We start from the raw sequence: 15,386 nt of genomic DNA, 5'->3' as shown, positions 1-15,386 counted from the left end.
ATTTGAAGTTTTAGGTGATTTAAATAATGGAACTAGATATACATTTATATAGGTGAAGAAACTATGGGTCAGGTGTGGTGTGTGGATATGCTTTATCTTACATGAAGTGTATCTTGGAAGCAGCTTTTTTTAATGATCATTTTCCTTGTGTTTGTGGTAACAACTAAAGCTGCTTATCATAAATTTGTTTGATTCTCTGGTTTGGCTAGAATATTTGCTCCTCTATCCAAGGGGTGGCAACAGAGCAAACACCATCCTTTACCATGTACTGTCATTAATTGACTTGTAGTTCGTTGGGGGAAGTATCACAAAGGTTGTGAACCAGCCTTCTAGATTTGGAGTAGATACCCCAACAGAAACAGTGCCGGTTTCGGAGACGGAACATTAGCTGACAATCTGAGAGCAACCATTTTGATAGTGGAAGAGCTTGATAGCCAGCTTGTCTCCTTCTACAGAAAACTTGTCTGACTAAGGGACTTGAGGAATTTACCACTAGGAGAAAACTTTCAAAGGGCAGGGTCTTGTGTAAATGAGATCCCTTTCCAATGCTGGTACCAGGGTGCACATTTGTGAAGTTAATTTTACTCTAGAAAGATACTTTCCAGACACTTCCAGATTTTAAACACCTATAGTTACAAAGCTAATGTTAGGGGTTTTCTCTACTTTTTGATGTTGTTCCCCTCACTGTCTCTTCCCTTCTCTCTTATGCCACTTAGCACATAAGCCCATTTGACTTAACACTGTACCCATCTTTCTAATTTCTTTTTCTTGCCAGCTTCCACCAGACACTGGATATTGTGAGATTACACAACACACTCTTGGTGATTAGGGGAAAGTTTAGGTGTTTCTGGCAGTCCTCCCAATTTATCTAAAGAAAACCCCCACCCATTTCATTATGACACTAATACTTGTAATGATTAAACTTGTCATAACCTTTAGGGGCATGATCTATAAGAATCTCAGGAAGTAACTTTCCTACAGACTCATTAAGTATCATGTAGAAACAGTCTGTAAAATGATAATCACATTTCTTAACATGCTTTGGCTCATATCATCAGCTTTTGCCTTCAAAACATAAATTGGCTCAATTTATTTATTTTTTTTTATTGAAGTATAGTTTACATTGTTGTGTTAATTTCTGCTTTACAGCAAAGTGATCAGTTATACATATATACATTCTTTTTTTTATACTCTTTTCATTATGGTTTATCATAGGATTGTTTTAATTGTTTTATTTTTGGCTGCATTGGGTCTTCGTTGCTGCGTGTGGGCTTTCTGTAGCTGTGGCGAGCGGGCACTCCTTTACGGTGTGCCGGCTTCTCATTGTGGTGGCTTCTCGTTGTGGAGCACGGGCTCTAGGCGCGTGGGCTCAGTAGTTGTGGCACACGGGCTTAGTTGCTCCGTGGCATGAGGGATCTTCCCAGACAAGGGCTCAACCTGTGTCCCCTGCATTGGCAGGCGAATTTTTAACCACTGCGCCACCAGGGAAGCCCAATAATGTAGTTTTATGTTTGCTTCAAGGAGAACTAGGAATATTGAAATGAGGTATTTCTTTTTTTCTTTTTTTTTTTGCGGTACACGGGCCTCTCACTGTTGTGGCCTCTCCCGTTGTGGAGCACAGGCTCCGGACACGCAGGCTCAGAGGCCATGGCTCACGGGCCTAGCCACTCCGCGGCATGTGGGATCTTCCCAGACCGGGGCACGAACCCGTGTCCCCTGCATTGGCAGGCAGACTCTCTCAACCACTGCGCCACCAGGGAAGCCCAAATGAGGTATTTCTTAACTGGTGGTGCTAGTGAGTATCTTGAGAATGTCCAGGTAAAAAAGATATGTTGCTGGCATCAGTATTAAGGTAAGAGCGAGGCTGGTGGCTGCTCATAAGGGACCTCCCATGTGACAAGGCCTTTGGGATGTCCTCCATAGGTCAGGGTTTAGTCCTGGTTTTTAGTTGTAGAAACTTGAATTTGCTTGAGTACCCAGAGTTGATCAGACTTTCAGTGAATTACTTTTTGTGTGTGTGTGTGTGGTACACGGGCCTCTCACTGTTGTGGCCTCTCCCATTGCGGAGCACAGGCTCCGGACACGCAGGCCCAGCAGCCGTGGCTCACAGGCGCAGCCGCTCCGCGGCATGTGGGATCTTCCCGGACTGGGGTACGAACCCGTGTCCCCTGCATCGGCAGGCGGACTCTCAACCACTGAGCCACCATGGAAGCCCGCATTGCTCTTTTTAATCAAACTCAAAAGTTATTAATATGTAAAATTTATTTAGAGAGAGAGAGGTGTGTGTGTGTGAGTGTGACATTGTGTGATTCCAAGGCTCTCATTTCCCATTATAAGGATACTTACGGTGCTAAATTAGTGATTATAAATTTTCGTGGTGAGCCTGGAATTTTATTTATTAATTTTTAATATTTATTTATTTTTTTGGCTGTGTTGGGTCTTAGTTGCAGCATGCAGGATCTTTGCAGTGTGGGCTCTTCCTTGTGGCTCACGGGCTTCTCTCTTGTTGTGGCGTATGGGGTTTTTTTTCTTTCTCTAGTTGTGCCGCGTGGGCTCTGTAGTTTTGCAGCACGCCAGCTCTCTCGTTGAGGCGCCCGAGCTCAGTAGTTGTGGTGCGCAGCTTAGTTGCACTGCAGCATGTGGGTCTTAGTTCCCCGACCAGGGATCGAACCCATGTCCCCTGCACTGGAAGGCGGATTCTTTACCACTGGACCACCAGGAATTTTAAAGGGAGGGACCAGGCTATTAAATTGGTATTTCATCTAGACTTTGGAAAGATTTGTTGCACCATCCTATGATGGCATCATCCTCTGAAGAACCACCAGATTCCAAGCCTCTGCCGTAGACTCAAGGTCAAACTCCAGCCTGTTGTCACACCCTTATCAAAGCTTCTCTCTTCATTCCTTGGGGAATGAGGTGTTTCCCAAGAACCCCTTAAAGTGCGTTACTTCTTTACATATTACATAACTAATATTCAAATAATTGAGCACCTACCATATTCTTTTTTTTAATTGAAGTATAGTTGATTGTAAATCAAACTGATGTACAGCAGAGAGATTCAGTTACACATACATATTTTCATATTCTTTTCCATTATGGTTTTATTACAGGATATTGAATATAGTTGCCTGTGCTATATATAGTGGGACCTTGTTGTTTATTTTATATATACTAGTTTGTATTTGCTAATCCCAAACTCCTCCACCCACCCTCTTTATCCCTCCCCCACCCGCTTTCTCCTTTGGTAACCATAAGTTTGTTCTCTATGTCTGTGAGTCTCTTTCTGTTTTGTAAATAAGTTCATTTGCGTCATATTTTTAGATTCCACATGCAAGTGATATCATATGGTATTTGTCTCTGTCTGATTTCACTTAGTATGATAGTCTCTAGGTCCATCCATTTTGCTGCAGATAGCATTATTTCATTCTTTTTAATGGCTGAGTAGTATTCGTGTGTGTGTGTGTGTGTTTACCACATCTTTATCCATTCATCTGTCGATGGACATTTAGGTTGCTTCCACGTCTTGGTTATTGTAAATAGTGCTGCGGTGAACATTGGGGTGCATTTATCGTTTCAAATTTTCGAGTTTTCTCTGGATATATGCCCAGGAGTGAGATTGCTGGATCATATGGTAGTTATATTTTTAGTGTTTTTTTTTTTTTTTTTTTTTTTTTTTGTGGTACGCGGGCCTTTCACCGCTGTGGCCTCCCCTGTTGTGGAGCACAGGCTCCGGACGCGCAGGCTCAGCGGCCATGGCTCACAGGCCCAGCTGCTCCGCGGCATGTGGGATCTTCCCGGACCAGGGCACGAACCCGTGTCCCCTGCATCGGCAGGCGGACTCTCAACCACTGCGCCACCAGGGAAGCCCATATTTTTAGTTTTTTAAGGAACCTCCATTACTGTTTTCCATAGTGGCTGCACCATTTTACATTCCCACCAACAGTGTAGGGAGGGTTCCCTTTTCTCCACACCCCTTCTACCATTTGTTATTTGTAAACTTTTTGATGATAGCCATTCTGACTGTTGTGAGGTGATACCTCATTGTAATTTTGATGTGCGTTTCTCTGATAATTAGCAATGTTGAGCATCTTTTCATGAAATGTCTATTTAGGTCTTCTGCCCATTTTTTGATTGGGTTGTTTGTTTTTTGTTATTGAGTTGTATGAGCTGTTTGTATACTTTGGAAATTAAGCCCTTGTCAGTCTCATCGTTTGCAAATATTTTCTCGCATTCAGTAGGTTGTCTTTTTGTTTTGTTTATGGTTTCTTTGCTGTGCAAAAGTTTACAAGTTTGATTAGGTCCCATTTGTTTATTTTTGCTTTTATTTCTATTGTCTTGGGAGACTGACCTAAGAAAACACTGGTATGATTTATGTCTGAAAATGTTTTGTCTTATGTTCTAGGAGCTCTATGGTGTCATGTCTTGTATTTAAGTCTTTAAGCATCTTGAGTTTATTTTTGTGTATGGTGTGTGGGGGTGTTATAACTTCACTGATTTACAGGCGGCTGCCCAGCTTTCCCAACACCGCTTGCTGAAGAGACTGTCTTTTCTCCATTGTATATTCTTGCCTCTTTGTCAAAGATTGACTGTAGGTGTGTGTGGGTTTATTTCTGGGCTCTCAGTTCTGTTCCATTGTTCTACATGTTTGTTTTTGGAGCACCTACCGTATTCTGAACACAATTCCTAGCTCTGGGTACACTTTGATTACAGTGGCGTAGCCCCTACCTTCATGGTCACCTTGAGAGTGATTTATTTCTACTATTTTAGGGGCGTCTCACTTTTAACTCCCTTTATTAATGATAACTCTTTACTTATATGGTACTTAAACCTCTAATGCTATGCTTTCTTCGACAGCAATGGCACAAGCATGATATCATTGATCATTCCTCCCAAAGATCAGATTTCACGAGTGGCAAAAATGTTAGCAGATGAGTTTGGAACTGCATCTAACATTAAGTCACGAGTAAACCGCCTTTCAGTCCTGGGAGCCATTACATCTGTACAACAAAGACTCAAACTTTATAACAAAGGTAATCTGGAGCTTGATCATTTACCTCCTCTGCTTTGTTTGTCTTGGTTGTATTTTCCACTTTGATCCTGCCATGATGCTTTCGGTCACTAGTGTTTTCTTCACCCAGCCATAAGCATTGTCTCTTTGGTCTTTTTTTTCCCCAAGTTACTTTTTGGAAGTTAAGTAGTATTCACTGTACTTAAAATAATAAATTCTCCTTTTTAAAACATCTCAAGTTTCAAAATTAGGGAGAGAAATCTGCCTGAGAGATTTACAGATATTTCCACTTTATTTAAATTATGAGGGGCAGGAACAACAGGCGTGGGAACATTTTCCATTAATTGAGGAAAATTAGGTGTGGATATAAGTAGAGAAATTGTTTGTGTTCTTTGCAGTACCTCCAAATGGCCTGGTTGTTTACTGTGGTACAATTGTAACAGAAGAAGGAAAAGAAAAGAAAGTCAACATTGACTTTGAACCTTTTAAACCAATTAATACTTCATTGTATTTGTGTGACAACAAATTCCATACAGAGGTAAGAAGTTCATCGAATATTTTCATTACCCCGAAAGAAACCCCATACTCATTAGCAGTCATTCCCAGTCCTCCCTCCCTACCCCCACACCCCAAGATCTCTCAGCTCTAGCCTACCCTAATCTATTTTCTATCTCTGTGGATTTGCTTGCACTGGGCATTTCAATATAAATGGAATGATACAATGGGTGGCCTTTTGTGCCTAGCTTCTTTCACTTAGCACGTTTTCAAGATTCATCCATGTTGTGGCATGTATTGCGCTTCATTCCTTTTTATTACCAAATAATATTTGCCACATTTTACTTACTTAACATCATTTAATGAATATGTTGTTTCTACTGTTTGTTATGAATAATAGTGCTTTGACCATACATGTACAAGTTTTTGTATGTCCATATGTTTTCATTGGGGGAAGGTATATACCTAGGAGTGGAATTTCTGGGTCATATGGTAACTGTTTAACCATTTCAGGAATTGCCAGTCTGTTTTAATTGTGCCATTTTACACGGCTGGCTTTTTTTTTTTTTTTTTTTTAATTATTATGGCACTGAATGATATCATTCAGCATGTTTGAGGAAAGTGCTAAGCTGGGTTTGAAGAACTAATTAGAAGCAAAGGAATAATTGGTTACCTGATCTCCATGTCTCCCTATGTATCCATGATACTTGCCTACATTTCTCGCTTAGTTTTCAGCTCACAAATTGTAAAATCTTTATTAGCAGGTCCATAAGAGCTCCCCCCCCCATAAAACTTTTGAGTGACAGAGCTGCCATAATATGATGAACATTAAGGGTGGAAAGGAAACCTCATTAGAGTGACCTAAATCAGTCAACAGTAGAACAATCAGAAATTCACAGCTGGCTCCTAGTTCAGTCTCTTGCCTTTCATCAACCTAGGGGGAAACCTCTACAGTGGAATTAGAACTGACATTTGTCGACACAGTTTACAATGGATGATTTTGCTAACTTGACAGGAAGTTCAGTTCCAGTCAGATCTTGAGTGGTTGCATAGATGGTGGAGACTGATTTTCTCTTGGCTATCACAGCCTCCTTCTGGCAAAAGCTTCATTGGAGAAGTTCTTTGCCACCCTCTCCCACTTAACTGTTGCCTGGTTTGATGAAAGCAGATTTTAAATCTTGTTGATTTAAATAGTACCTGGTACTCACGTTACCTAGTTTTAGCTTACTTATTAAGTTAGCTTCTAAACCTTAACTTTAAGGTTGAAAACTTTAAGGTTTAAAAACCTTAAGGTTTTTCTAAACCTTAACTCCTCTTCCAAGACACCATTTCATCGTGCTAGCTTTATTTATTTTGGCTTTAACGTGTATGTCAATAACTACATACGAATGTGGCATACTGAACAATACAACTTACGTCGTGTTTAATTGGGATATTTATACATTCTTATGAGGGATAAGTCTATTCCCTGATGAGCAGGCTTGTTAAAAACCTAGATTAATCAAGCTGCTTATCAGAGGTTATTGGGATAAGGCAAAATTTTTAACGTGGGCAATATTCATGTCTTTTTTTTTAATATCTGCCAACACTTCGTTTTGTTTTATTTTTGTTTTGTATTGCTTTGTTTTATAAATTTATTTTTGGCTGCGTTGGGTCTTCATTGCTGTGTGCAGGCTTTCATTCCTCTAGTTGCAGCGAGCGGGGGCTCCTCTTCGTTGCGGTGTGCAAGCTTCTCATTGCAGTGGCTTCTCTTGTTGTGGAGCACGGGCTCTAGGTGCGCAGGCTCAGTAGTTGTGTCACACGGGCTTAGTTGCTCCGCAGCATGTGGGATCTTCCCAGACCAGGGCTCGAATCCGTGTTCCCCTGCATTGGCAGGCAGATTCTTAACCACTGCGCCACCAGGGAAGCCCAATATTCATGTCTTAATGCTAATTATCAGGCATGCTTTGGTAAAAGGGTGATTCTTAGTGATTAATCTGCTTTCCAGTCAATTCCTGAAGGAGCTATTTTCTTCCTCAGTTAAATGGTATGGGTAATAATTTCTTAGTGCTAAAGAGGCTGCCACCTAGTAATTAGTCATCCACCAAGTCTATAGAATTTAAACTCCATCATGTAAAGTCTTGCCCATCTGTATGGGTCCGAGGACTATTTAAATATTTTCTCTTTCAGGAGGCAGAAATACAATGATATAATGCTAACCCAGAAGGAGGATTTTCCCCCTAAAAATTCAGAATTACTACCTGTAGTACCTTCAATATAAAATTGAGTTTTAGGTCCTGATATCATTAATGATACTCAAGACATAGTTAAATGAAACATTTAAAAATTAGATCTTTTTATAGACTGTTGCTGGGTTTTGTACTCAGTGAGTACTACTCTAGAGTTGATTTACAAGATACTCTTATTTGCCATAGTGAATACCGCCTATTAATGCTGGGGTTATTAATGGTAACAGAGAGTCAACTTTTGGAGGTTAGACTTTGAATTTGAACGTTATGTTCCCTAGACCATCATCAGTCTAAAATCAAGGACCTAGGAAGAATTTGAGCCCTGTAACTCTGTATTAGTTTTGCATTCCTGTGCCTAGGTCAGCTTTGTAAAAAGGCTTCACATTGAGATTGTTGGTTTTCTCCTGCATATGGTTCAAATTTGTCCATATGAGTTACATATTTATAGCTGAAGTCTATAAATTACTTCATGAAATGGTTTTTCTGTAGTACTCATACAAGTGAGTGGAGAGGGCTTGCATATGTCCTTTTGGATTTTTGTCTTGACTCTAGCAGAGCTTTGAGGTTTATTGTGTGGTACCTGTGTTTGCTTTTCAGGCTCTTACAGCACTACTTTCAGATGATAGCAAGTTTGGCTTCATTGTAATAGATGGTAGTGGTGCACTTTTTGGCACACTCCAAGGAAATACAAGAGAAGTTCTGCACAAATTCACCGTGGATCTCCCAAAGAAACATGGTAATCTAGGAAGAGAACATGAGCACCTTTGCTTTGTGTCTGACATTAAAGAAGCAAATTGTATAATAGGGGAAAGTAAATCCAGATGATGGGAGAAGCATCATGCAATGACTCATTGGTGCTTGTGGCTCTTTTGACTAGAGAATTAATGGTCGCTCTGTGAAAGCCAGTAGTAATAGCTTATACCAAACATTTAAGTTAAGGGAATAGTGATTTCCTCTTTCTCCTTTTCTTGGGGAATAGCATGATTATATAGTTACTTTTTAATTAGCAAGGCATCTTGTACTTTTTAATAATTGACTTTTTCTCTCACCACTTTTCTTTGTCAAAGGTAGAGGAGGTCAGTCAGCCTTGCGTTTTGCCCGTTTAAGAATGGAAAAGCGACATAACTATGTTCGGAAAGTAGCTGAGACTGCTGTGCAGCTGTTTATTTCTGGGGACAAAGTGAATGTGGCTGGTCTTGTTTTAGCTGGATCAGCTGACTTTAAAACTGAACTAAGTCAATCTGATATGTTTGATCAGGTAAGTGAGAAGTAGATGCTCCTTTATGTAAGTTTCTAGGTGAAAGTAGTTGAGTTCTCTGAGTGCCGGGACATGCACATCTTTTTTACTTTTACAGTGAAAAATTCTGTTAAAAACCTAGCTCTGAGTGGACAAAAATTCCATGTGTATTATTAGGAATATTATATTAGGAGATATTCCCCCATGTCTTTCTGGACTTTTTTTCTTTTGAAATCAGCCATTTTTTGGATAGTATCTTTCTGGACCCTATGTTGGCCCCTGGTTTTAGTGGGTTGCCATAATTGGCTTTAAAATGGAGTTTGATTTCAAAGAAACTAGGACTGGTTTTTCCTGTCTTTTTCTGACTTATTCTTGGAGGTGAGTAAAGCAGTGAACCTCTCAGCAATATGACAGAGCTGATTAAGCCTAAAGCGTTTAATCCAGAAAGCTCTATTGGTTTATGACTTGGGCTGGCCATAACACATTCCCAAGGTGTTCTTCTGGTGTGGGGTAGTAGCATTACAGTAGAAGGCTCACTGAAGAAGCTGTCTTATATACTCTACCACCTTACATAGCAGGAACCAATAGTTCCTCCTTTCCTTCACAAGATACTTTGTTTGTGTTTAATGAGTTAGGCTTTTATAGGTCTGATAGAATGTGTGATATCATTGGCTAAGCAAGTTTATCCTGGCAGTGTTCTTCAGTGAGACCTATTCATGAGTAAATTGGGCTCTTTCCCCTCCTCTTGAGGCTTCACTGATCATGTTGCTAGTTTTGCATGCCATTAAAAGGTAATGGGTCTTGGTAAGGGTGTTTTGAAGTACTAATGATGTGCTTTTTAAATTTTTTTTAATTGTGTCAGAGGTTGCAATCAAAAGTTTTAAAATTAGTTGATATATCTTATGGTGGTGAAAATGGATTCAACCAAGCTATTGAGTTATCTACTGAAGTCCTCTCCAACGTGAAGTTCATTCAAGAGAAGAAGTTAATAGGTATCAGTGAAATGCAACTTACTTACTGTGAAATGTTTTTGTATGTATATGTGTATGTATATGATTATATGTATGAAACAAAACACTGAAAAGGTAAAAGGAAGATTTAGCATTTTAATTTAAGTCCTCCTCAGTGGAATCATTAATCTTTCTTTAGTTGTTAAGTCTAAAAAATGTTTGTTTTTCTACTGTTTTTACTGTTTTTGGCAATAGGAACCAAACTTCAGTTAGATTTCCCATATTAATTATCCTTTGTAATAGAGTGATGAATAGAGAGCTCAAATTAAAAATGGGCCATTGTTTGGCTGTGTTTCTAATTTGACACACATTTCCAAATGATTGTGTATTTGTCCCAACTGTTACCTCTTCAGAGTCATTTTCTGGAGCCTCAACTAGCAGTGTGATTTTTCACTGACATTTGGCACTTACTCATTTTTAAGTTGACTTTTTTCTCTTCCTGATTTTGAGTAAGAAGGTCTGTATCTACAAAAGAAACCTTAATATATGTTCTTAATGACCTGTCCCTAACCACAGGGCGATACTTTGATGAAATCAGCCAGGACACGGGCAAGTACTGTTTTGGAGTTGAAGATACACTAAAGGCTTTAGAAATGGGAGCTGTAGAGATTCTAATAGTCTATGAAAATCTGGATATAATGAGATATGTTCTTCATTGCCAAGGCACAGAAGGTATGAGAATTAGAAAATAAGATGACTACTACTGACCTGTGTATTCAAGAAGCCTGGGAGGGAGATTTGGGAAAGGTGGCTGATAATCAGGAGCAATCAAAAGGCAGATCTATACCATGTTCCCCAGTCTTTCAGTCTGTATCCAATTGAACTGATAAATGTCTACCTAAGGCTGTTAAATTTTTTGAGGACAAGGGCTATATCTTAAATATCTTTGGTGTTTCCTTATGATAGGAGCAGTGTACCTGGTAGACATTCATTCATTGCATGCTGACTAATGTTCTTATGAAAAGAAGGTTGCTAGAATGAGTTCAGGAGCTCTTTGATCTAACCTGATTCATCTCATGGAACTTAAACCTCTTAGTATATGAGAAGCAGGTTAACACATTCTTTTTTCCCCAATGCTGCAGAGGAGAAAATTCTCTACCTAACTCCAGAACAAGAGAAGGATAAATCTCATTTTACAGACAAAGAGGTATGTGATTGGTTTGGTGATACACACAAGGAAACATAAATCCATGTTAGAGCCCTGGCAGCACAGAGTAGCATCAGCCTTGGAAAACCAAACCTCATTCTTGCTGGCAGTGGGGAGTACTGGGAGGTGGTCAGCTCCTGTATGCCACATACTGATCTGATTCCAAAGAAGGAGGCCAGGTCATGGTTACCCTGGTTCCTTATTTTTAAAGAAAACATTCTCATACTTGAAAAATGTTTGAGAGGAAGATTAATTAAATAGTTCCTCTCCTGCACTTCGAAATCTGTGCCGCTTTCTTCATTTACTTTACCAGCTCTTCTACTAAAGCAGCTTCTACAGGTTTGGCCTAACTGCATCACCACAGCTTCAAGTGTTACCTACTCAGCACAGGTCCCTTTTAATTGGTAGCTTCTTCAAGTTCTGAGTTGAAGGACTTTGGTTTTTATAAGGCTGCTTCAGAAAGCAGTTCTGGCGTGTCTCTTCTTGGCTGTTGAATGAGTGCTGCCTAGAGACACTTTATAACAGCCTGACTTCTAGAGACAACAGGAGGAACCATAAGCTGAAAAACTGCCAAGTGTGTGTTAACATTTCATTATTGAGGCTAGAGCCTGGGTTGGAATGTTGTTTGAAGTAATCAGAATTTTTGTGCTGTTGCAATTATTTCACCAGAAACCGTAATTCACTTACAGTTTCACACACATAGATATAATGACAGGGACAAGGAGAATGTTGGCAGGCAAGGGAGCAAGCGTTCCTGTCTTGATATATCCTAATCCCATTGTTTCTGTATCTCGTGGCTGCCCCTGCAGACAGGACAAGAACATGAGCTGATTGAGAGCATGCCCCTGCTGGAGTGGTTTGCTAACAACTATAAAAAATTTGGAGCTACATTGGAAATTGTCACAGATAAGTCACAAGAAGGATCCCAGTTTGTGAAAGGATTTGGTGGAATTGGAGGTGAGTAGCAAATCAGAAAACTAATAGCCAGGGTCTCAGGCCACAGCCTTTTCCTGGCTATCCCAAAATAACGTTAACTTCAGGTGAGGTGTGCTCATCATCCACTGAGGCAGGGGATTGAGGCAGCACATGGCTGCAGGTTTCCTTGGTTGGGACAACTTTTTATCATCTCTTTGCTTTCTGTAATTCTGCAAGGGGATTGGGCTTCCCTTAATAGAGTGAACATGCTCCCCATCCCCAGTTCTGTGAACCACAGCTATTGACTGTTTGTTTGTTTCCCCAGGTATCTTGCGGTACCGAGTAGATTTCCAGGGAATGGAATACCAAGGAGGAGATGATGAATTTTTTGACCTTGATGACTACTAGGTAGTCGACATGGGTCCGGCAAAACGTGCCTCACCCTCCAGCATCCAACCCAAGGAGCATACCCGTGGTGGAATCCAAACAGATCCCTGCCTTACAATTGGAACATTTCCAGAACTTAGTCCATGAGCATTGGATATTGAAAAGAAAACCGAAACAAAAACCAGACCCAACCCTACACTTTGGTTTGTCATGGTGTCAGCGCAGCAGCCTACAACTAAGTTCCTAAATGCCACTTCGGACTAATTTAAAAAAGAATCCCAGTTTTTACTTTTACTTGATGGTGAAATTGGTTGCTCTTGTATTTTATGGAAAAAAAAGATTTTTTTAACCTTCATACATAGAAGCAAAATACTTTAACTGCTGTAAACCTTCAAAAGTTAATAGAAATGAGATCATACTGGTTTGTTTCTTATTTTGATTGGAGAAAAATTAAATTGCTGCATTTCGCAGTGACCCATTTACATGGCATTCTCAGCTTAGACTGCATAAGAAGAAATATATGTGGTGAAATGTTGGAACCATTTCTCTCTTGGTCTCTGTTTAATGTTGAAAGGGTGAGCTAATAGGAGGCAGTTTCAACTTCACTCCCTCACACTACCCCTCCCCTCCAGACTGTGGGTTTCAAGGATGCAGACTGCATTGCAAAGATAAACTGACACATGAAGCATTTGGGCTAGTGCTCTGTTTCCTTCCATCTGTTTTGCAGGCGCATTTGTGCCCGGGGTTTGGGAGCCCTTAGCATCAATTGCTTTGACAAGGGTTTGCATAATCTTGCATACTAGAAACCAGTTTGGGATGGATATGATGGGGCTTCTGTGCTATTGCTGGGATTGGGAGAAATAAAACATGCAATTTAAGTGGAAGCAAAGAAATTTAAAGAACATTTTATTTTGCTTGGGTCTGTCCTTGGCAAAAGGGAGGTGGTCATGGTTTTCCTTGTGTTGGATGGCATGAGATTATGTGAATGTTTTGATATTTTAAAAATGAACTGCAAGGTTTTCACAGGAACAACAGACCAGACATGTATGACTGTGCATGTAATTGTAAACCCCTGACCTCCTGGTGGGGTTGAAGCATCTGTTTCAAATATGGGACTTACAAGCACCTCTCATAGGAGAAATTATGGGAGGAGGGTGGGAAGGGCAGGGGTGGGAAGGGATGGGACACAGCTTCTGGCACCAAGGACTTAACCACATTGGATCCAAAAATGGGCCTGAAAACCTGAAGCTTATGCTTCACAGCTGGGCTGTAAATCGGACTTGACCCCAGCTGACATGCAAGGTCATGGCGTGCCTGAGGTGGTGACAGTGAACAAAGTGTATAGGACGTGCCCAGTGGTAGCAATGGAAAAAAGTATACCAAATGGACTTTGAAGGACCAAAGGTTTTAAAAGTCAATTGGTATCATCCCACACTGCTAGGGTAGTGGGGTGCATTTGGTTTTCAAATTGGGTACTTTTAACACTTTAGTGCCTGACTGCTGTTCTTCACTGACTTGACTCAGTCACTCGTAGCTTTATTGGTCTGAACCAGCTCCTTGTTCCCAGGTTACAGACCTGCCTATCGTTCCAATAATCCTGTTTCACTTGAATGAAGGGAGTATGTCTTAAATGTAAAGCTTCTGGTTCTCACACTGTACTCTGAGGTCCAAATGACTATCTATGTATAACCTGATGTCTCAACCCCCAGTGAGAAGAGTCAATTCTTTGGTATTCACCAACGCGGGAGGCTTCACCGGAGCAGGCTTTTGCTTTGGGCTCTGCTGTTTGTTTGCAGAACACCCAAGAGCGAGCAAACATGCTCTCTTCACAGCAGTACCTTAGGGTTTTGCCATTGTAAATGGGTCTAATGTGATATGACAAGACCAGAGAAATTGGATGTAAATTTACATTTTTGAATATGCTTGTTGTTTCACATGATACATTTAGGGTATGCAGCTCCTTTTGTAGTTTTTATTTTTACTATTTAAGTTTGGAAATGATGCCAAATTTTTGTATTTCTTTAATCAATGTGTTCTCTTTGGTGATATATATTGCATTATATATTGATGTGTGTATCAATATATACTGATATGTATTACACTTACACATACAAACACATAAATAAGAGGGGGTGAAAACCGTAGCCTTTGCATTCTCTATAGCCTCTACGGAGAGATCCTAAGCAGCAAAATCTTGGTGTTGTGATGTACAGAAATGGAGAAGAGTATTAAACCATATTTAAGAATATACTTTGTGTGCTTGAGATTCTTTAGGACTGTTCCTCAGAAAGGTCTGAGCCGTGGAGAACAGTGAGTGAGCTCTCTAAGGCACATGTCAGTTTCATCATAGTTACTAACTTTTCAGCCTTACATTTAGTTGTCTTTGGCTACATTTGCCTATAGAAGGGTATATGCAAAGGGTATCTGAGGTCATGATCCCAGTGTTAACACCAGCGGAGAGATTCCAGTTGCTAGGGCCAAACTAATTTGTATCTTACTCTATTCTACATGCATCCTCAAGGGAAACTTGCCTTTTTTTTTTTTTTTTTTTTTTGCGGTACGCGGGCCTCTCACTCTTGTGGCCTCTCCCGCTCCGGACGTGCAGGCTCAGTGGCCACGGCTCACGGGCCCAGCCACTCCGCGGCATGTGGGATCTTCCCGGACCGGGTCGCAAACCCACGTCCCCTGCATCGGCAGGCGGACTCTCAACCACTGTGCCACCAGGGAAGCCCAACTTGCCCTTTTTTAAGAAAAGGTGTTATGCCATGTTACCTCAACATTCAATGGAGGTAGCTGGTGCTTCCCATTTTATAATAAAACAGGCCAAAAGAGGTTAAGCAGCAGCTCTTTAGTGGTGAAGCCAAATTTTATCACAGGCCTAATTCCAAAGTTGATTCTCTTACTACATCTGCTTTCGTTTGAGTCAATAGAATGGTCCAGATGAAGAGCAGAAACTAAG

At 40.5% G+C, this 15,386-nt stretch overlaps 1 protein-coding gene across 1 annotated transcript in view; it reads left to right on the top strand.

Annotated features, from left to right (window-relative positions):
• ETF1 (eukaryotic translation termination factor 1) overlaps positions 1-14,675 on the top strand; it is a 28,999-nt gene extending 14,324 nt beyond the window's left edge. The window contains exons 3-11 of the mRNA XM_081233418.1: positions 4,855-5,030; positions 5,407-5,546; positions 8,329-8,467; positions 8,799-8,989; positions 9,831-9,960; positions 10,495-10,650; positions 11,061-11,125; positions 11,935-12,082; positions 12,366-14,675. Of these exons, the coding sequence (XP_081089544.1) occupies positions 4,855-5,030; positions 5,407-5,546; positions 8,329-8,467; positions 8,799-8,989; positions 9,831-9,960; positions 10,495-10,650; positions 11,061-11,125; positions 11,935-12,082; positions 12,366-12,448 (1,228 nt within the window). The 3' untranslated portion in view covers positions 12,449-14,675. The remainder of the gene's footprint in view (positions 1-4,854; positions 5,031-5,406; positions 5,547-8,328; positions 8,468-8,798; positions 8,990-9,830; positions 9,961-10,494; positions 10,651-11,060; positions 11,126-11,934; positions 12,083-12,365) is intronic.
• The last annotated feature ends 711 nt before the right edge of the window (positions 14,676-15,386 follow it).

This window comes from Mesoplodon bidens (assembly GCF_964165515.1).
Source record: "Mesoplodon bidens genome assembly, chromosome: 4".
Taxonomy (NCBI): domain Eukaryota; kingdom Metazoa; phylum Chordata; class Mammalia; order Artiodactyla; family Ziphiidae; genus Mesoplodon; species Mesoplodon bidens.
Note: the sequence above shows the minus strand (reverse complement) of the source record. Positions and strands in the feature narration are given on the sequence as shown.